This window comes from Neopelma chrysocephalum, unplaced genomic scaffold, assembly GCF_003984885.1.
Source record: "Neopelma chrysocephalum unplaced genomic scaffold, ASM398488v2 Primary Assembly neopelma1_70, whole genome shotgun sequence".
Classification (NCBI taxonomy): domain Eukaryota; kingdom Metazoa; phylum Chordata; class Aves; order Passeriformes; family Pipridae; genus Neopelma; species Neopelma chrysocephalum.
Window position 1 is genome coordinate 84061 of NW_020897730.1, and position 21935 is coordinate 105995.

General features: G+C 40.7%; 2 protein-coding genes across 10 annotated transcripts in view; one reads left to right on the forward strand and one right to left on the reverse strand.

Annotated features, from left to right (window-relative positions):
• The window catches only part of LOC113969016 (probable cation-transporting ATPase 13A4), a 39766-nt gene extending 28596 nt beyond the window's left edge, over positions 1 to 11170 (reverse strand). For both annotated transcript variants that reach the window (XM_027686089.1, XM_027686088.1), the window contains exons 1-3: positions 11043 to 11170; positions 2608 to 2781; positions 639 to 776 (exon numbers count right to left, since the gene is read on the reverse strand). In XM_027686089.1, the coding sequence (XP_027541890.1) occupies positions 639 to 776; positions 2608 to 2781; positions 11043 to 11105 (375 nt within the window). In that variant the 5' untranslated portion in view covers positions 11106 to 11170. The remainder of the gene's footprint in view (positions 1 to 638; positions 777 to 2607; positions 2782 to 11042) is intronic.
• A 3738-nt stretch (positions 11171 to 14908) lies between these two features.
• OPA1 (OPA1, mitochondrial dynamin like GTPase) overlaps positions 14909 to 21935 on the forward strand; it is a 53149-nt gene continuing 46122 nt past the window's right edge. For 2 of the 8 annotated variants that reach the window (XM_027686018.1, XM_027686023.1), the window contains exons 1-6: positions 14909 to 14996; positions 17150 to 17468; positions 17785 to 17881; positions 19125 to 19232; positions 20449 to 20502; positions 21355 to 21422. In XM_027686018.1, coding sequence (XP_027541819.1) covers positions 14968 to 14996; positions 17150 to 17468; positions 17785 to 17881; positions 19125 to 19232; positions 20449 to 20502; positions 21355 to 21422 — 675 coding nt within the window. In that variant the 5' untranslated portion in view covers positions 14909 to 14967. The remainder of the gene's footprint in view (positions 14997 to 17149; positions 17469 to 17784; positions 17882 to 19124; positions 19233 to 20448; positions 20503 to 21354; positions 21423 to 21935) is intronic. The other 6 variants (XM_027686019.1, XM_027686024.1, XM_027686021.1 and 3 more) reach the window with 3 other exon arrangements.

A 21935-nucleotide genomic window follows, 5' to 3' on the forward strand; every position in this document is an offset into this window, starting at 1 on the left:
CCTTCTCCCCAGTGCCTAACTGGGATCTCAAAGCTACGGAACTGGCAGAGACCAGGATACATTTTTACAAGAACAGTTAACAGTACAAGACCTGATTCCAGCAAATGTACTTTAAAGCCCAAATTGGTGCATACAAAGGCAAGGAAGCAAAATGTGTTAATGAAACACTTCTGGAAATACTGCAGCTCTGCTTAGGCACTTTTCTGTTCTATTCCCCACCAGCTGCATTCATCCTTGTTTCCATGTTACTGTGGCAGCTGGTTTTGGTTCTGCACAGTTTCTCTTCAGACACAGTCACCCCTAAATTCCTTGATTCTTATGCCAGGAATGAGGTTTTCATTTGAAGTTCTGATTCTTCGCTGCCAACCCTAGTGTCCTGAATCTCTCCTACTTGTAATGTAGGTTTTCTCTCAGAAATAGTGAGGATTCTTTTTTCATGACCCACCTCAGAGTGAGTACAGTCTTTACAGAGGTGAGTACAGTTCTCCAAAATCTCTATCTTGTTTTTCAACAGCTCACTGTGTTCCCCAAGCTGCAAGTTTCTTAGCTGGATAGGTTTCACAACTCACTTTCACTCCATGAAGTGTGGCTGAGATTTGCCATCATTTCCCAGATGCTGCAGGGAATACTTTACTTACTTGAAAACTTGGTTTCATTATGGCTTTGCTGAAGATTGAATCTTCCTCAGCAGTGGCTGGATAATCTGATCTACTTTTGATAAGTGCAGACACAGAGATCCATGTCACAGTCTCACGAGAATAAATTCGAAATTCATCCTAAATGAGTATAAAATAGAAGTGTCACAATTTCCCCCAAAACCAGAACAAACTCACTATCACCTTGGAGAGAGTGATTACAGTAGGCATTTCTAGAGCCTGCCATAGCATTTTGAAAGGATTAACCAACAGGAGACTCACAACACCTGTGACTGATAGAAAAATCAGCAGAATGGGAACAGAACCACTGTCCTGTCAAAATGTGAGTACTGCAAATAATTCAATGACCACAGGTCTGGTGCTTGGCTGATAAGGGTGGAATGTGAACACCCAGGTCGTGATCTAGGACAGGCAAACAGGACAGGGCAATCTGAGATGCAGTGACCGTACTGTAAAGGGAAGATCAAAAGGAACAGAGCGCTGGGCTGAAAAAAGGATGTTTAGTGCCAATACCTTCTCACAGTCGCTCCTGAGTTAACACTTCATTGGAAGAAGCATGTTAGCACCATGCCTCCATTATGGTACCTTAGTCAGGCCTTTAACATGAACTGAGTGCATAATCTTCCTATTTTTTATAAAATAAGTTTAACTTTGGAACTGCCTGATAGCAATTATTGGTAGAAATTGCTGGTGAAATTTTCAAATGCACAGAGAAAGCTTCTTGATAACAAGACCATATAATATGACTCAATTCTTGTTTAATTACATAAAGGATCATTTAAAAGCCCATTTATTTGAAAAGTGCTTTTTAAAATGACACACAAGATTAGGTAATTAAAAATGCAAACTGAATTGAAGATGAAAAAGGGATATTAAACCTAATATGCTGTTTTAAAAAAAGAAAAACATACTCCCAGCCTTTTAGGATGCAGATTGTTTCATTATAAAATATTCAACAGGTAGATCTATGAGGTTCAAAACCTGGGATTTTAACTGCATGCTGCCCTGCCCATTTAAGAAGGCAGCTCAAACACAGTGGTACCAAGTGATCCATTTTTCAATTGCAAACGTTGAAAATGCCATTGTCAGGAATCTTTGAAGCAGAACAAATCAAACTTCTGGAAGTAAAGCAACCCTGCCAGCTCCTGAAATATTCAGGCTCAGTTTGGATTCAGAACCAAGTCTCAGTTTGCTTCCTTTAGTGTTGCAGCAGCTTCCATGAAATAAAATCAGGGTTTGCTTATGTTGCAGTGCTTCAGTACAGTCCTCAGCAGAGAGAAACCTGTATTAGGAAACTACTAGCAAAACATAACAGCTCTGAAATCATTAACTGCAGGACTGTGAGCTTATTGTACACGGGGAAGTGCCGATGGAAAACGGATACATACAGCCAGGAAAACAAACAATCTAAGCTTGCCCTCTTCCTTATACTGATCCCTCATGACACACCGTTGGACACTGCTGGGGACAGAGATAGACAAACCCTTAGTTTGGCTCACTAGATAAATTTGGGCGGAGAGGGGCATCTTCACTGGGACAGCCAAGTCCAGGAAAAAGGAGGGAGAAAGGATCTGCTGGACACTGCCAATCAAAGAGATGCTTTAGAATCTGGAGCACAGATCTACAATGTAGAAAGCACAGGGGTGGCAGAAGGGAGGAGGAAGGATTGAGAAGAAATGACACGGTCTTGAAAGCACGGATATTAAAAGTTTTATCACCCCAATTTCTTTCAGCTTGTCTGATCAGCTGTTATCATCCATTCCAATCATCATCATACACATAATTTGTGGAATACTTGAGAATTCTTTAGATCAATGATGGTGCACATAAAATATTATTGCAGGAAAACAGCAATGTGAGAGATTTCAGCCAATTGGATTTCTTTCAATTAACTTATCTTCCAAATAACTACATACTAGGGACTAATCTAAAGATTAAAGTAGGCACTTACTGTTGTTCTAAGGAGAACAATATCCGCTTCTTCCAAGCTGCAGCGGATGCAGTTTACCCACACATCCCACTCTGGCTTCCAGTAAAACAGTAGCCACAGAGCCCCACAGGACAAGATGTATCCAGCAATGCACAAGGCCTTTCGGCAGCTTTGAGTTTTGTAGCCAAATATATCCTGTACAGCAAAGACAAGGGGAAAATACTATTACTTAAATTACTATTAAATTCCTTAAAATACTATTTGTCCTAAAGAAATGCCTGGAATACTATACCTTCCCATCATTCACTGCTCTCCCGTAGGTACTGTTTGTTATGTATGGCACTGTGAAAAAACATCCTGGAACATGTATTTGGCTTCTTTATGTGCCTTAAACATGACTACAAAAAATTTGCCTCTTCCACAAAACTTTTCATCCACCTTCACAAAATCTAGATTGCTGCAGCCTGACCAATATTTTTATCTAGTTGTGAAACTTGGCATGAAACACTGTTATGTGTATGCATGAGCAGGAATGATACAAAAATATAGATGTCCTAACCTTTAGACCCCAAGTTAGGAATGAAGATTTGTCTGATCAACTTTTTTAAGGTCGCTGGGTGAGATGGCTGAAGAACTTAAGTACATCTGCACTAGGGGAAGATGAGTGATGGGTGCAGACCCACTGCAGCAGATGAGGCAGCTTCAGCATCAGAAGCACTGCTGCTGCCCTGCATTAATGCACCTACACTTAAGGGAATCAGCCACTATCTCTTTAATTTTAATGGCCAGTCTTCGCGAACGAAGATTTGGGGAAAGGTCTTTTTACCTTTCCAGCCTGCGCAATGGATTTTTTAGGTGAGACACAGCCTGCGCTGAACTGAGCCCACCCTTTAATCCTAAGGTTCATCTGCCGGGGCCAAGCAAGCTTGGACAATGGCAGTGAGGTCCTCAGGACGTAGGTTTGTTTAGAGTGACCTTCTCATAGATGGATGGCCTTACAGGGCTAACGGGCTCCATCTGCCCGGGGGACTGGCTGGGATTCGAACCTGGGTCGCAGAGGTGAGAGTCCTGCATGCTAACCACTAGGCCACCAGGGGTCCCCAGCCACTATCTCTGCTTGGTGCTGAATGACACTATGTGCCTGCACCAGCTGGAGCTGCTGTGCACAACTTGGTACAAACATAGCCTTTGCAGCTGTTGCCATCTTCCATGATAGCTCCAGTATGGGGAATTTGGGGCTTGACAATGTACCATTGGCCCAACATCACAAAATAATAACAACTGTTAGTAAGAACAACTAATGAATACCTGCAGAATGCTTTACATGTTCAGAGGGCCAAAAGAAGCTACTCATTGTAGTTGTATGAGTGGGTATTATTATTATTATTATATTTTTAAAGTTGGGGAAATGGTTACAATGAGGCAAGGTGACTTGCCCAAAACTTCAAAGGTATGACAGTCAGCATTACAGTGTAAGAGCTGCAGGTCTTGGCACCATGGCCAAATTTCTTCTCAGTACTGCTAGCAGGGACCTGGTAAACAAGAAATGAAATTTATACAGTTAATTTATAGAGGAGACTCAGCCTGTGCTAAGATGGAAGATTGCAAGGCTGCAATTATATCAGATGATCAGGAGAATTTGCTAACATAAGGATTAAAGTTCCTGCACCTCCTTCTTCCTAGTATATCTGCAGCAACTGTGCAACCTGCTTCTGAAGATCAGATATCTGCAGCCACAGATATTGCAAGATCCATTTATAAGGTGAGAAGAAAAGGCAACATAATTGCAAGGATGAGTAATGCATAATTCCTGGTTCTGTGCTGGTGTCTTTGCTTGTTATGTGAAATTCAGGCCCTGCCCAGTGGTTCCACATGCTGCCTCGGCACACCTGCTCTATGACATTCTCCAAAAGTCATCCTAGGTAATCTCCAAGAGGTTTCTAAAGGGAAGTTGGCAACTGTGGGGGAAAACATACAGTAAACTACACTGGGAAGTGGCCTGCACTGCACAGGACCTGGTTATACCATCTGTGAGATGCACACAGAGAATTTTCAAAGGCTTCTATAATCTCTGAGCAGACCAAGAGAATAAGGCAGCTCTGCAGCAGACAAAAGGAAGCCCACAGAGGACAGTAGATAGGCAAGGTTGCTAGAAGGTAGTTGGTGTGGCAGTTGTTCTATTTATATTCATATTCCTATAAACAGGTAAAGGGTCTCCATTCCCCTCTCTAGTTGTATCCTTAAGAAAAAAGTTGCAGAATCAGTGTCAGCACCAGCATACAGAATAGTACACAGAACAGTGTGAATTTACTGTTCACAGCAGTACTAGCAAGATCCATGTGCTTGGATCCAGACTTTACAGCTTGTCATCAAGGCAAAGGAACTCCCAAGAAGACAGAGATGCCTAAGGGAAGAACTGTTAAAAGAACATGCCTTTGGACTTCCTCCAATATATAGCTGGACCTGGAATAACAGGAACAATATTTTCAAATTGGGATGGGCATGAATATCAGGGTGGGGAAGAACAAGATTGCTGCCATGTGCATCTTACTTCTGCCAGTGAATCATTCCTTTAATTTTCACCTTCTGGGTCTTACACCCAATGTCTGAGAAGTCTGACACAGAAGGCTGTAGCTAATACAATTAAGAAGGGGGAGGCTGCTTGCTCTGCATGTGATTGGCAGTCATTGCAATCATCTTCTGTTGTCAGTATTCTTCTCCACTGAAATGCTCGATGATTCCCCAAGTGAGGTATGTCAACATAACCACAGAGCTAGTACAGACTCTGTATTTTTCTGCCTAGGAAACCATGCACCGATATATGTAATACGTATCCAAGTCCACCTAAGCCTGCATACATTTTAAAGCCTTTTCATTCCAGAAGTTTCCACTCAAAAAGGGATTTGAATCCGCAGATCTCAAGGCACTTCCCAAAACCAAGCATGTATCGGTATTCCTTAACTTGAAAAATAAGAGAAAGTCACACAAGGGAAACAGCTCATCTGGGAAAAAAAGGCCATGGTCTTTAAGATACCAATTACACTGTGTGATGGATCTTGCTGCTTCTCACAAGGGACTTTCCTGAGACAAACAGATAGATAGACAGGTAGATAGATAGATAGATAGATAGATAGATAGATAGATAGATAGATAGATAGATACCACAGAGTTGTTCTGACCCTTCAAGGGCATGACCTGCTGTATAAACACAGGAGTTTGTTCAAGTTTGTTTGTTCGTGTCTTGCTGAATGTGACATTTCGGAACATAGCTGTTCAGGAGCTCTACAAGGAATAAGCTGGGAAAGAATAAACTTCAGATGTTAACTGCTGTTTTGTATCTGGGTGTTCATGAAGGAATCTAAAGCCAAAGAAAAGCATTTCCCATGGTTTGGAAATGTCTTGAGCAGGTAACCTGGGCCACATCATTCAGAAGTAAAGTTAGGCAGGGAAATAGACTGAGTTCCAAACCTCTCTTGTGACAAAGTTCCTTGAGCCGGAACCTTTCAATACTTAACTTCAGAACAGAATGTTCTGTTAAGTTGAGAAGTTTTTACTGACCCTGTGCTTTCAGTTGAAAGGATTATAGCAATGAATGCTGCATTCATAAAAAAAATTTAATACATGAATAACTCGTTGTTGAAACAGAAACTTCTCACTTGTCGAATAAGTCAACAGTGAAATTCTTTAGAAGAATTCTCAAAACTATCGTCTTCTCCAAAAAAAGGTGAATATTAGACCCACAACAGAGGTATCCACAATGTGCATGAAGAAGGGAGGAACAGGCACACACATGATGCAGGTTTATTCAGCCACATGGATGACTTAGAGTAATTAGCATTTAGAAATTCTTCAAGCTTATTCAGAATTCACTCAGCCTGTATTACAAAGATTTCCAACTATGGCAAACAATAATTTCAAGACTGGCAGAAGTCCTGGTCTTGATGTCACCAATAAGAACATGTCTGTCAGGTTATTTTTATGTTGTTAAGGAAATAACTTTTGTCACATTTTATTTCACTGGACACTGAGGCTGAGCTGGTGCAGACATGCTTCTTTTGAAGAGGGGTCTGATGAATACAGGTTTGCACCTTGACAATCTCTCCAGTGTATGAGCAAGTTTTTAGAGTTCAATGACTGCATTTGGCATATATAACATTTCAGTCAAATAATCTGAGTTCTTGAGTGCATCAGACTAAGATATGATGCAAAACAAAGCGAAGATTAACTATGTGTAAGACTCCAAATGACTTCTCATTATCTGATAGGAGGTGATAATATCTACAAAATAGGCTGGCATACAGCGCTCATCTCATCTCTATAGAATAATTTTTAATAAATTGTAGTGTACTGTAAAACTTTGTTTCCTCATCTGTAAACATCCTTTTCTCTCTTGAGACTCCCAACAATCAGAAGAGTGACTGTAACAAAATGGTTTGACTAGTGAGTGAAGGGTCTAGGGAGGGACCCTGGATTATTGGACAGAAAAAGCTGCCAGACCTACTCAGTTGGCAAGAAAGGTTCTTACCTGCTTTTACAATCATACAAAGCCAGCATTCAAGGGCTTATCACTCTAGTGTCCAGCAAGTCTTTTACTTTGTTAAAAAGAAAAATGCCTCTAGCTGCCAGGTCATCTTCACAGCAGAATTTAAATGCAAAATCAAACAAATTCAGGTACCCTCTTCTCTGGTGAAAACAAAGCCTGTAGCTACCAGCAGGGAGCCTAAACAATGGCTGTGAACGATCATATTTCTGGTAACCCAAACGCCGGGTACCCTACTATGAACAACCTGTTTCTATAACAACAGGTAATAGGATTAGACTCGAAAGACTGGTTAAGCTTCACAAGGAATTTAATAACTGAATCTCATTCTTACCAACCAGAACCTGTTTTATTAGAGGTTTTTTTCTATTCCCTCTGAAAGCAGTAGCAACATTCACTATTGTCCCATTAGAAACAAGGTTGTACCCTTCAGATTCTATTTTAATTTTTCCAACTCAAAATATTTAAAATTCCTGTATCAGATTTCCTTCAGAATTTTGGCATCCCACAGGAGGCAGACAGTTGCCAATATGCAGTGGTAAACTGGGGGTCACCAGCTGACTGACTGCAGTTCTCCCTTTCCTTCAGCCACAAGCTACAGGGGAACACATGCTTAAGACAGGCTTCTGGCAAATCTTTCCTGACGCAGTAGCCTGCCAAAGTCTATCAAAAACTTTTGCATTGCAAACTTAAGCTACACACTTTAGGGTCTGTGCAAAGGGAATGATTATTCCCAAGCTGTACAGAGAAGAGTATCAAATTGGCAGAGGGTATAAAGCTGTCTTTTTCCTTCCTCTTCCTATTCCACCAAAAATTTATTTCTTCTCAAAAACACCTTCAAGTAGATTTTTCTGAAGGGTAGCTTATTATTAGCACTCTCTGAGGCAGGCTGCTGTATCCAGAGTGCTTTCACATTACTGAGATCTTTCTGGTACTACAAATGGTTATGGAGAGAGAGAGAGATTATCTCATGCTAAGTTTTAGCTGCATACCAGAAGAGTGAACTTCTATTCAAGCAAATGTTCTCCAGCCATGTAAGGTAACCCCAAAGACATACACAAGGATATATAGGGTAGATTTCCTACCCAGTCAGAGTGATTACTCTTAAATCCAGGACTATCTAGCATCTCAGCTGTAACAAGAAACGGAAATACAGAAGAAAACTTAGAATCATAGAATCAACTGGGCTAGAAAAGACCTCAGAGATCATCAAGTCCAACCCTTGATCCAACACTGCCGTGGTTACCAGACCATGGCACTAAGTGCCACATCCAGTCTCATCTTAAAAACCTCCAGGGATGGTGAATCCACCACCTCCCTGGGCAGCCCATCCCAATGGCTGATTACTCTCTCTGTAAAAAATTTCTTCCTAATAATCAATCTAAACCTCCCCTGGCACAGCTTAAGATCATGCCCTCTTGTCCTAAAGCATTTCTTCCCATTAGAGCTCCCCAACTTCCCTCAGCAAATTGGACAGCTAGTTCAACACAGGGAAGCATTGCATGTCCAGAGTTCAAATGAAATGCTTGCTCTCAAAATTGCTTGAACTATTCCACTCTGGAAGAACTAGCACCCACACAATGTCAGCTGTTACATTATTACACCAAGCGATCTGATTTTGTTTGAGAAGTCAAGAACTGCTTGTAAATAATTTGGTTCTGGTGGATTAAACTGACTGTTGAAACAATGTCAAAAATATTTTTCATGGCTTTGAATTTAAAAAAAGATGTTGCAGGGTCACTGAGACATTACATGCCACTGCCAGTTGCTGTGGTTGCCAGTAATTTAAAATACACTACTTTAACAAAGAAAGAATGTCTGTACATAATTCTCTTTACCTCATGTATTCTCCTTTACTCCTCTGCTTAAACAGAGCCTTCTTTGTCTCTTTCTTCACAACTGTTCTCACCTACATATTACTTTCTTTTTTTCTTTCACACAAATACACACAATAGCTGTTCTCTTTTTCTATAGACACATTGATTTTTTTCTGCATCCTCTTACAGTACCTCATACACCTTCATGGATATCTTCCTCTATCTCATATTCATACCTTTTTTCTCTCTTACGTATATGTAGTGAACACCTGTGCATTCCTCCCTAATCTAGCATAATTTGGCTATAGTTTTAATTCCACTTACTACTCAAGTTCTTTATCAGTCTTTTTCTTTGATTTCCATTTGGGAATCCCTGGTGAATGAGCACTGATCATGTTCACTGCAGGCATGGAGAGCAGGGCAACTGTGAGACACTCATGATTCACAGTGGAGACAGACTCAAACGTCAGATTCACAGTGCAGATCCCTGAGCACAGGGCACATGGGCTCAGTATGATACTGGTGAGAAACAAGAACACTGGGATAACTGGTTCCATGCAAGCACAGCTTGCGTGTCCCAGTAGTGCACAGCTGGAAGTGGACATGCAGAGTTCAATAGTGTGACTGTACACAGCACCAGACAATCCACTTAAACCTAATTAGCTCAAGCTCAGTTCTGGCATTGCTAGTGACAGTGCCAACAGCGGTGAGAGCATGACAGGGTGTTTATGGTCCTAGAAGGACAGGGCAGGGTGGAGCACAGACATAGACTCAGCAGCTGTTTGGAGCTAGGGAGCAGTGGCACATCAGCACCAGGGCTAGAGCCAGGAGCAAGGAGCCGGCAGCAGGTTTAGTAACTGGGCGGCAGAGCCAGTTGGGTTCTGCATTGCACTGAGCTAATTAGTCCCCACCCTCGGAGCCAGTGCCTTGTGCTTCCTGCACTGCTCAGTTCACGCTGCTGGCTGACCCTGTACTACATTCCCCAGCACATCCCAGATTACCCAGGTTTGCATTACACAAAACATGGCATCTCCCCTTCCCTGTATGGCTGGGAGAGCTGTCTGAAAATCTACATTCGTATCTAGAGATAACAAATGTCTGTGTTTTTCCATGACACGGTCTCTTTTTCACTAAAACAGAATTCTCAGTAAGGAGATTTTGAGGATTTCTCCAGGGCTTCTGAAAGTGAACAGTCATATCTATTTGTAAGTGATTGTGTTTCAATAGCTTTGCTGGGGCTGTTTTACACCCAGAAATCCTGCAGGCACTCACAGCAGAGCTACAGTGACTTTGCAGCAAAGGAATTTTGAGAAGTGCTGCATTTACCAGATATGTATGAGAACTGTTGTTGTACAGCTGCATTATGGACCTGACATCTCCAACAGAACCTGTTAGATGGACAGAATCCATGTGAATAGCTGATTCGTAACATGCTGTAATGCCAAAGCAGCTAAGAAACACTGAATCCACTTCAATCATGTACTGAGATTATTATTTAAGAGAAGTGCCAGGAGATCAGATATTTTGTGTAAGCATAAGACTTACTTCCACATGTTACAGAATGCATGCAGACATATTCCTTCCTGGGAAACTCTGGAAAGAAATATGGTAGTTCTGTGCTTAGGAATCCAGCTTTATAAAGGTGCTTAGGATGGAATAGTGTTGCCAATTCAATAGACCACATTTGCCAATAATTTATGCAAACATAACATATGCGTTTTTATGTTCTGGAGAAAGCCAAGGTTTCCAGTTCTCTAAGTAGACCTGATCCTGGAGATTCAGCTGTCAAATGTTTAGGGACACCACTCTGGCCCATCTCTAAAGCTCATATTAGACCACTTCCACCCAGATTTGTAACACCACGTCAATAATCTGTTGAGCCATCCCCTGTTGGAGGAGATAAGCAGTTAAATCCAGTGGACAAAACCAACCTTATTTTCTTTCTGCTAAAAAAATTAAATGGTATCTCTTTCTAACTGTTTGTTTCTTCTATGGGAACACTGCAACCAGCCATAATTCAATTACAGTCTGTAGCATTATTGAACACATGCCACCCTCTACTTCAGGCTGAGAAAGACCTAGACATAGATAAAACTCACCATCTCATTCTCTTCTCCCTGGTTAAGCTGTGCATAATGGTTCTTGGCAGGATTTTCCCCCATGAAATGACCCTCTGGAGACTTTCTAGAGCACCCTCAGGACAGGTCTTCAGCATAATGTGCTTGAAATCCTACATTGAGGAAGTGTTTTAAGTACACACCTTCCTTATAACTCTGCTGATGTTTGAAGTATGGAGCTCCTCCCTCTCTGGGGTTAGCAGGTAACATTTATCCCTCCTCCCTCCATTCTATTGTTGGAGTTTTGCAATTCTGAGAGTATGTGCAGAATTCACTCAAAAACACTGCAAGGTAGAAAAAGTTCAATCTCACAAGTGTTTGCCACAATATGACTCTGGGTCATAACTCTGACAGGTGCAAGCAAGTGCTGTTGGCATGAAACTTTTAGGGGAGGGCAGGAGGGGAGTATTTTCTCTTCAAGAGATTATGGAATCACTGGAGACCAGGAGTGTGTCCAAATAAGAAAGAAAATAGGCATTGCTGTTGTTAACACTCTTAGCAACCAGTCTGAACTAAGTGTCCAACAGTGATCCCCACATATGCCCTGGAAAAAAATCCAAGCTCTGAAATTGTAAACAAGGGCCCCAGTTTGTGCAGGTGGATTTATGCACTGACTCCGTGTCAGGATCCAGCTATGTAGGATCTGTAACCAGGTTGTTTATTCATTATCAAGAATATCATCATGGATTGCCTTCTGACCTCACTATATAGCTTTGGGAGACTCGCTCCTGGGGGAACTGGAGTTTCCCACTAATGTCAGTGAGCTGGATATAGATGACTCTGACCTTCAAATCAGAGCCAAAAGGAAGCTGGCAGGAAAACAACACTGAGGGTTTTACCAACTCCTTTTTTTTTTTTTTTTTTGCTACTATTGGCCTGCATTTGCTTATTAGTCTTGTGATTCATTCTCATTTCGCTACTATTTCCTTGTACTTTGCTACTTTTTAAGAAGTTACACAACAAATATTTTAGGAATGAGGTCAGGAAAGGAAAACCTGTTCTTCCAGCAAATATGTTAAGAAAACTAAAATATTATTTATAGGGAAACTGAAACAGATCAAGAGGTACCGAGTTAGTTCCTATTCCTTATGCATGTGGCCTGGGCTTTTACAAGTCCCAGATAAGCACCAGGAAAGACCACTGCCTATCCTTCAGTGGGCAGGCTCAGAGAAACTGAAATGGGAGAAATGCAGGGAAAAGAGAAGGCAAAATGAGGGAGTTAGGTCAGTTAATATAATAAAAGTTGCTTATTGCTAATAATGTGAGCCGGGCACAGACCTGCAAACCAGATGTCCACAGCACAGGGACAGACGTGTTTGAAAATACTGCCGATGAGCAAGTGGCACTGGAGCCAAGTTATTTGGCCTTGACACCTACCACACTTCCAAAAGGAGCCCAGAGCAGAGGCTGGACTGAAAAGGATACAACTGTACTAAGCTGTGTTAAGGATGATTTATTGCATAAGATCAAGGGGGAACAAGGTGCTCTCCATACCCCAGCTACAGTGTTACCTCTTCCTCCCATTGCAACTCTGAGGCTCGATCCGAGCCTCTCAACTTTTCATTTTGTTCTTCTGAGACTAAGCAAAGGGAACTCCAGATAGTATACGAGAGTCACAATTTTCAAATAAAACTTAAAAAAACCCCAATGCATTAAAGTCCATTCCTGATAAACCTGATTACATGGGAAAAATGAGCATTGCTATCTAGAAGCTATAACAGGCAGGAAACAACTGCAAAGGTACCTTTTCTAAGGCAGGCTGATGATTTTGGGAAGTGACTCATTATTTTGGGAGGTGCTAGGGATGGAAAACAGGAATGTCACACACGCTTTTTCTGCCTGGTCAGCTTTTGCTGCTTTCCCAAACATCAGTCTTGCTCTTTCTGGTGTCTGTAGCAGACTAAGGTGCAGCAGGGATTCTTGGCTGCCCTGTCACAGACAAGAGATGAGCTGTATGCAGAGTATCCCAGCAAATCAGGGTCTCCAAGGAAGAACCAACACTCATACAATTTTTTTCACTATTTAAAGGTTTATTCATCTCCAATGGACAATCTGTGCTCCTACAGAACACCCTTATAAGGGTATTTATCTTTGCAACTGAAAACCAAGAAATAACAGATTAAAGGTGTAAAACTTTCATCATTTCCATAGTTTGACAACGTCTCATAATATTTCATCAAAATCTGGTAATCCAGATCCAAAGAAGATGGTGACATTTGCTCATTACCTTAAGCAGGTTCACCATCTCCTAGAGAAAACGCTTCTAAAGCATTCAATTCTCCTGAATTGAAACAGTTGTATGACGCTCTCTACTGTTCAGAGTAAGAATTACTCTCCATTTATGTTTATACATAAAAGGTTATTTGTAACACGTCCTATGAAGTATAATCATTCTTATTTTTCAATTGAAATTTGCCTTAAAAAATCAAGTATAAATAACAAATAAAACTGGTCAAGCCAAAATACAAAAGTAAAGGTTTAAAATATAGTCTCTTAAACTTATAAATACATAAATAGTTGAAAAGTAGGGAAGCAAGAGGCAAAAACATGTGCCTCACCTCATCCCAACAACTTTTATCTCAGTCCTGAAAAGACACATATGTAGCATGTCAACCTTGTGCTATTTATTTTTCTTTGAAAAATCCCACAATATAAACAGAAGCCTGACCTCTACAACACCTCAAACGTCATTTTTGGTTTCTCAGCATGTGACACACAGTTCTGGCCACATTACAGAAAAGAAGCTGTGAATCAACTGGTGACAGTCCACAGGAGAGCACTGAGAAGAATGACAAACGAGTCCTAAAATATGGAAGAGCAATTTAGGGTTGTTTTATGTAGAGGAAAGGAGAAAAAAAAAAAAAAAGGAGACTGAGAAGAGTCATGGCAACAGTTTTCAAACACATAATTGGAGAAAATATCCATGTTCACTGTTGATAGAGTTAACTTGCTGCAGGAAAGATTCAAATGAGGTAGGAGGGAATACTTTCAGCAGTGGTATTGTCAGGTGAATTCTCCAACACCTGTGGTCTTTAGGGACAGGTGTGGCATGCAGTGCTCAGAAATTACCTAACCAGGGCTGATCCCGTGTGAGGGCAGATGGACAGATCTGATGAACTCTCCCAGTGCATCCTCTGCCTCCCACTTCAATGTGGTCCTGCCGGAAAAAAACCCCAACAGCCCACAAAAGCCCTCTGGGAAACACCTTGTGTTTTCCAGCTTTCTAGGCAGCACTGCTGCCCATGTCAAGCACTCTCCAAGGTCAACAACTGGGGACTCGTATGAGACTTCCATTTAAACAGGGTGTAAGACTCTGGTATCACCAGATGCCTCCACCGAGGGCTGGGCTTCCTCTCACCACGCGGGGACTCGTATGAGACTTCCATTTAAACAGGGTGTAAGACCCTGGTACCACCAGATGCCTCCACTGAGGGCTGGGCTTCCTCTCACCACCCTCCCCAACCCGGCCCACCGCGGCCTTGGGGGTGCTGGCGGTGCCCTGGGCAGCCACGGGCACATGGGCGAAGTGCTGAGGGCAGTCCTGACACCGCTGGGGTGAGGGGGTACTCAGACGTGGAGGGGGGGGAATCCATGACCCCGCTGTGGGGGATTCGTGATCCCGCCGTGCCGGATCCATGACTCCGCTGTTGGGGATCCGCGATCCCGCCGTGCCGAATCCATCCCGACTCTCCGCTCCCGGCCACGCAGCCCCCGCGGTGCTCCCTCAAAACCCTCCCTCCCTGGCCGCCGCGGCGCCCGGAACCTTTGGGCGGGGAGGCGCGGTTTCCAGCCGGGCGGGCCGCGGGGCTCCCGGAAGCGGCTCCCCCTGCCCTTGCTTTCATCCCGGCCGCGCTCCCGCGGCTCCCGGGCCGCTCCCGGCCCTTCTCGGCCCCTCCCGGCTCCCAGGATGTGGCGGACGCGGGCGGCGTCGGCTTGGTAAGCGGGACGGGTCAGGGCGGGCGCGGCAGGTTGCCGGCGGGCCTGGCCCCCGCGGGTCGGGGTGCCCGGGGCGGGAGTCACGGGGCGGGCCCGGAGCTGCCCCGGGGGCCGATACCCTCGGGCGAGGCATTCCCCGCCCTCCAGCTCCCCGGGCACCTGCGGGAGGTGGTGCATATGGAAGGGAGCTGCGTCTCCCGCATTCTCACTTTGGGGAGCTCGGGCCACCCTTATGTCCAGGCGTTTTTCCGTCCCTGCACCATTCCAGACAGGAGCAGGGAAACTGAATGGCCGGCAGTAGCACGATGCTCCTTTGTAGGTTTCATAGAATCACAGAATGGGTTGGGTTGGAAGGGGACCTTGGAGATCAACCAGTTCCAACCCCCATGTGGGAGCAGCAGTAGGAAAATAAATGTTGTCTAGTGCTGAATGAGAAAATGCCACAATGCTTTTTGCTGGGTTTCCTTTGCTTTGTAATCACAGGTGTAACAGGCCACTTTTTCTTGTTTTACAAGACATTTATAATCCCAGGGCAACATAAGAGTAGTGAAGTTGCAGGCCTGTAATCAGACAGATTCCAGTGCTAGAGCTAAACATGTCTGGAAGGCTAATATTTGTTGTTGTTAAAAACAGCTTTCCAGAGGCTTTAAATTTGGAACTCATTAAATACTTGATTTAATAGCATATTGTAGTATGGTTTTCAATCTAACTGCACTGTTCAGTGAAGATTTGAAGGTGTTCTTTTTGTCAGTGTTCATCAGGAGTTTTTAGCAGTGGGAGGAGAGAAGAAAGAAAGAGGAAGTTTGGTATAATGGAAGAATAGTGGGGTTTTTTTAAATTAATTATAAGTTTTCATATTAATTAAAGGAGGCTGGGTTTGAAATATGCATACCACTCAAAAGGCAATTGTTGTTGATTGAGTTCTTGCCTTAAGACTATGAGATGGAATTCAATTTTTCCTTCAGTTTAAACATACAGACTGAATGCTGTATGTATTCTAAAAGTGTATTCTAAAAGAACAGTCACAGAGAAGAAAGTATTACACAAAATAATATTACACAAAATGCCTTTAGCCCAGGTGAAGACAAATAATGAGGAGTAGATGCCACAGAATGTGCTACCTCAGGTCTCTGCTGAAAACATTAAATATCTGGGTAATGAATTTCAAGACTGTAACTTCACTCATATTTCACATCCAGTAAATGATTTAATATTAACCATTCTGATATGATGGTGGGACTAAAATCGCTACAGAAGAAATTGTTTTTTCCAGAGCAATTGTCTTTTCCCTAAACTAACCAAACTACCCCCAGATGTTGAAATGTGCAGAATAGTATAATTGAAAGTACACAAGGAGCTTTATCCCAGGCTGAGTGTTTAACGTAGGCAGGGCAGGACTGATGCAGTTCCTGTGTTTCAATGTGTGCATTTCATGGCTGAGCTCTGTTTTCAGAGTCAGATCTTTCAGACTGAAATTTTCCCTCTTGCATAAATCTCAGTTCCTTCATAAAGGCATCAACAAACATGGTACAACCATCTCCAGAAGTAATGTTGTCTATGCACAACCCAAGACAAAACCACAGTCCTGTAATCCCAGAGCTGCAGTGTGTTAGAGTGAAAGGAACTGAAAGATGTCATTGAGTCCATGCTTTCAACCAAAGCAGAGTCTACTTTGCCAAAATAAGACAAATATATTCTACTAAGGAATTTTTTCTCTGTATTGTTTCTTTGAAGTTTGAAAATCCTCTACAAACTTAAATGTTCTTTAAAAGTTCTTTTAGAGAATAAGATAGGCCAAACTGTTTTCTTGTGTGTTGCAAATCTCCTGTTTGCCTAAACTGTGTTTAACCACAGATGTGTTACGTGCCTTATTCCAGTGCGGAAATTAAATTGAATTCATAACAGACTGCATAAATGGTATATAAAGTTTTTGTTTCTGTAATCACTAGGAATTCCATACCCATTAACGATGTTTACAGCTTTTTATTTTCCTGGTACATACCACTGATGGCTGGAGATTGTACATTCAGAGTGATATAATAAGATTAACTGTAACCAGCTAAAATGTAATGTGAATTGCCTCTAAAGAGGCGTTTGAGTTAATGGTGTGTTGAGGAAACCAGTTACTTAGAGCTTTTATTTCTTTCTTTTAGTGTCATCTGCCGAAGTCTGGCAAATAGCAGTTGTGGAATAAAGAGAAAATCGCCGCTTCAAAACCTGCATCTTGTTTGCCGCAGTATTCATCATCCCTACTATCCAAGTTCAAAGCTTCAAAGACCTCCTTTAAGGATATCCATCCAGCTGTTCTCTTCTCTTAATCGTCTTCCCCTTCGCAAAACAAAACTTTTAAATGTAAAATATGGATACCAGTTCCACAGGAACTTTTGGCTGGCTAGACTGGCATCAAGGCTTCTCAAAGTTCGCTATCTTATTTTAGGCTCTGCAGTAGGAGGTGGTTATACAGCCAAGAAGGTATTTATCTCTGCAAGCTATTTTTTGCATTTTTTCTTTCTTATTACATACTTCAAAACAGTAGTTCTTGGTATAGCCACAGAAATACAAAATGTCATTGTTTGGTTAACTAATGACAGTAAAGATGAGTGAATATGGAAAACGTTGTTTTGGAGAACTACTGTAGACTTTAAAAGATCCAAGTATTACTCATATCTAAAGATGGTGGTTTAGTATGTTTTATATGTAGGTATAACTTTTCAATAGATTGCTCATAAGCTTCTCTATGTACATTTCTTTTTCTATTTCTACCACTTTTTTTTCCTTTTTGTGTTAGACATATGATCAATGGAAGGACATGATGCCAGATCTCGATGAATATAAGTGGATTATTCCTGACTTCGTTTGGGAGCTTGATGAACTGATCGACTTTGGTATCACAAAAGCCATGTTGTTACTCTATCTAAAGACTTACACGTGTAAAATTTAAACATAAGAGCATAGGTCCTCAGCAGGCTCCAGGAGTAACTTCTTAGCTGTAATTTGACTGAACTTGTATGTTTAAGCTTTGATGTGTGTCTCACCAAGGCATTTGTGTGTGTGTTTGTAGGAAGAAATTATGCATTGTTTAGCATGGATTTTCCATAATTCATCTTTTCATTTGAGAATGTTCTTGGTCCTTTCATAATGCCATATAATCCTATTATTGAAAGAAGATTTGCAGCATGATCAAAGGGACTTTCACAGGTTTTGGTAGTATTGTGCATGAAGTTCTTTCTTTCTATGTGAATGACACAAGTGAAGATATAAGTAGATAAGTAAAAAATATGTGTGAGTAAAAGACCAGTTGAAAAGGAAAAATAGTGAACCTCCCTGTCTACAAAATTATCTTGAGGATACAGAAGAAAAGAAAATGAAAAATATAGACTCTTGTTTTCCTGAACCTTCAAGTTACAGTAGAGGTTTTTGCATATTTTCAGATGAAAGAGAAAAATCTGAAAATCAAGCACTGGCTTCTTATATATGCAGGGTAGAAAGGTGGTGTTCCTTTTTTTAAAAAATCATTTATGAAGATTTTACTATGTAGAATCATTGTGTTGGAAGGGACCTTAAAGATCATGTAGTTCCATGCCATGTATGAGCATTACATAGATAAATGCAGATTGAATAACTGAAACAAATGTTTTCTTGTTCCTATTGCTAGTGGACACTACATTTTTATAGTATTTTAAAGCTAATAATTTGACTTTTTTAAAGGATTACAAAATTGGCTTATTATGAGATTGAAAACTAAGCCTTTCTTAAAATGTTCAAGACGTGAGCATAGTTAGAGTTCTGTGTAATTTTAAACGATCCTCTACAAAATACATGAGAGATAATGTATGAAATGTGGTGAAATGCAGCAGTAATTTTTAGGTAATTATAAAGTACCTGAGGCAACTAACTTATCAGGAAGTTCAAAGTCTAAAAAAGCAATTGGTTTTTCCGATCTGATAGTCTTTCCCAACACTAGTGGGGGGAGATGTATGTGGAAAGAAACTTCCTAATACTTTTTTTAAAACAGAAAAAAGCTGCATCCTGAAACAGTTGCTAGGTTTTACAGCCTAACCCATTTTTGTTCACAAAAAAAGTGGGGAAAAAACCCCCTACTCACTAACTGTTGTACTGTTTTCCTAGAAAAGCTTATCAAAGCCCTCCCTGATGCAGATGACCTTGCCAAACTTCTGCCTGACTTTGACAAGATTGGAGAAAGCTTCGCTTCACTGAAAGGATTTCTATCTCCTGGTGAGAACAATTTTTCAGCTTAGTTTTAATTTTAAAAGCATAACCTATTCAAGATGAGGGTGCAGGTTTGTCCTTAGACACTAAAAGAAAGTGCATCCTGAAAATGTATGGTTTCATTGAATATCTCATCTGAAAGTGTTATGGACACGGGTAAGTGTAATGTATTTTTAAAAGCAAGAATTCTAGTAGCACATACAGAGAACCAAAATGTGGAATTGAATAGAAAACTAGAATTCTTGTACAACTCTTAGCAGATTGAAAGCTTGATTCCTTCAGTGAGTCAGAGAAGCTGGATTTGACAAGCTAGAACTTGGTGGAAGTGAGAGTGGCACTGGACAGTAACAGTATCACAGCTCTTACAGGAGAAATGAGTTGGATTATTAAGAATGAAGGTTCTTAATACTGCAAGTGCGTGAAATAAGGAATTTGTAATAAAGGTATTTTTTTGGGTTGAATTTGGGTTGAATGATATTTTCCATCTGGACGTGGCCCCAGAAGAACTTGCTTGGAGATTTTGATTAGGTAGGGGCTGCATTTCAAAGGAATGGGTAGGACTTTTAAATCCTTCACAAAAGGCACAGGAATGGTCTATCTATTCAGTGTACCCAGGCAGTAGCAGGCTTAATGGTTTTCATGTTTTGGGAGACTTAAATGAGACATTTCTATCAGTAACTAAGAAGTTACTGATTTGATCATCATATCTGACTTGCTAATGAGCACACCCAGTCATTCTTGTAATAAAGTGCAAGATTATTCTTATTATATACCTTAGTAATTATCAAATCACATAAATTTGTATTCATGAAAGGTGATATCTGTGAGGTGTTATTCTTCTAAGTGTGTTTGTAAATATTTTCATATCATTGTGCATAAGAAGTGTGGTTTTGTTTCTTTAAAGTACTGTCAATGGAAGAATTAATTTATTAATCCTACAAACTCATCATGAACCTAAGTAGGGGCCAAGCTCAGCAGTGTGACAAGTAGATTACAATCTCCTATGTATTTTGGCTGTTTAAAATTTTGAGAGTTTAAAGTTGTGTTGTTATTGACTGGTATCGTGAGATGTCACCTATTATTTGTTATTATACTCACACAGGCATAGTGACCATTTATGATTGTGTGGTCCTCCAAATGAGACAGAGATCCCTCATCTTTATTTTGCATTTTGTTTTGTATTTATAATTTTTATTTCCCCTCTTCTGCTGATTTTTCACAGGTTACAATTTGGTTAGTGAAGTCATAGGAGCTTCTGATCTACTTCTGTTGTTAGGTGTGTAAAAGCCCTTTTTCCTGCCCTTAACCTGCCTTTTTAAAACAAACGTTAAAAGCTCTACTGTACTAAGAGGAATGAATATCAATATAGACACAAGTATTTACAGCAATTTAATATTGATTTACAAATACTTTCCAGCTATCTTGAAAATACTTCATAGAATTATAAAATATGCTAAGTTGGAAGGGACCCATCAGAATCACTGAGTCCAGCTTGTGGCCCTGCACAGGACACCCCAAGAATCACACCATGTGCCTGAGAGAATCATCCAAACACTTCTTGAACTCTGTCAGGCTTGGTGCTCTGACCACTTCCCTGGGGAGCCTGTTCAGTGCCCAACCACTCTCCAGGGGAAAAATCTTTTCCTGGCTTAGATCCTCCCCTCTGAAAATGAATAGATGAATGATTGATATATGTCTGCCACAGTCCTTAGCAGATGCTTTTTATTTCAGGCTTTTTCCAGAGGCTTCTTTTTAAAATCTATGTCATTACAATAGGAAAGTTGCTGGTTTTTTTCTCGTTACAGTAACACCAGTGGAATTCGTATTATCCTTCTGTGTTTCTCGGAGTTAATTTTACAATATTTTGAGAACTTCTAGTAGTCTAACTGAAGCTGCCTACTGACTTGTGATATAACTAATCTGAGTTGCAATCTAGGTAAAAAATTTTCAGATGAGTTTTAAACTGATTTTCTTCTTCAGTTTCTTAAGTTTAATCTTTTTTTATAGGAACTTCAAAGATTATTGAATTACTCATTCATAGAGGTTGAAGCTTTAATTTTATGGTAGCTGTAGTTTGAGAATTTTAAGTGCCTTTTGCATCTTATGAGTTTCTCTAATTATGTTCTAGGTGCTCCAGGAGAAACAGCATTCAGGGCTACTGACCAGGGCTATGACAATGACAAACAGTTCAAGAAGGTAATTACTCACTTGCAAAACTGAACATTCTTGATAAATGGGTATTTATTTTTTGAAACTGCATCAGTAGCTAGTTGCAGATTTTATTTGAAGCAGCTTGAAAAGAATTTATCATTGAAAATTACTTGAGTATGCATTACTGCTTTTCATATATATAAACAGTGCAGTGATAATAAATTTTGTGGTATTTGAGGCAGTCATAAAAATCTTTAGGAATTGCATTATTAAGAAAATCTGGGTTTTTATAAGAATGTAATTTTAGGTATTTTATGTGCATTTGTAATTTTTCAGGGCATGTTCTCAGTAGCACTTGAGTTTCTAGCTTATTACTGAAATAGGTTTAGGCTTTTATAGTTATTTTTAAGCATTTCTGCTTGCAACCTCATTTCTATTGACATTTTCATAGTTGTGATTCTTACTTAACAATTCCTGTCTTAATAAAGAATTTCCATTTCTTAAAGCAATCTGTTTTTTACTTTATCTAGATAAAGCATACGTGACATTTTTGTTACT